Raw genomic sequence first — 412 nt, forward strand, 5'->3', positions numbered from 1 at the left:
GTTTTTGGGGTTCACCAGCCTTGCTAGGACCATCTTGGTGTGATATTGGGGTCACCTGGTGCCCCGTCACCGTGGTAGGATGAGGAAGGTTTGAGCATCCCCATCCCAGGGGGATCAGATCCCACCCTGATCACAGGGTGGGGGGGTTGGGAGGGGGCTCTGGAGCCCCCCCAGTGCCACCCCCAGCACAGCAGGCGCACCTCCAGCAGGTCCCCCAGGATCCAGCTGGGGCTGGGATGGCTCCAGAGAAGGAGAATCCACCACCTCTCTGGGCAGCCTGGCCCAGGGCTCTGCCACCCTCACAGCAACAGGTTCCTGCTCAGAGAACCTGCAGGTTTGGGTTGGAAGGACCTTCAAGCCCACCCAAATGATCCCACCAGATGATCTTCAAGGTGCTGCCCCATCCCTGAAG

General features: G+C 61.7%; 1 protein-coding gene across 1 annotated transcript in view; it reads right to left on the reverse strand.

The window, feature by feature from the left end:
- The window catches only part of LOC104395706 (transmembrane protein 106C-like), a gene marked incomplete at its 5' end in the record, with an annotated part of 5,916 nt that overhangs the window by 2,315 nt on the left and 3,189 nt on the right, over positions 1–412 (reverse strand). Inside the window, one exon of the mRNA XM_010005436.1 lies at positions 304–328. Coding sequence (XP_010003738.1) covers positions 304–328 — 25 coding nt within the window. The remainder of the gene's footprint in view (positions 1–303; positions 329–412) is intronic.

Source organism: Chaetura pelagica, unplaced genomic scaffold (assembly GCF_000747805.2).
Source record: "Chaetura pelagica isolate M959 unplaced genomic scaffold, ChaPel_1.0 scaffold1529, whole genome shotgun sequence".
In the NCBI taxonomy this organism is placed as follows: domain Eukaryota; kingdom Metazoa; phylum Chordata; class Aves; order Apodiformes; family Apodidae; genus Chaetura; species Chaetura pelagica.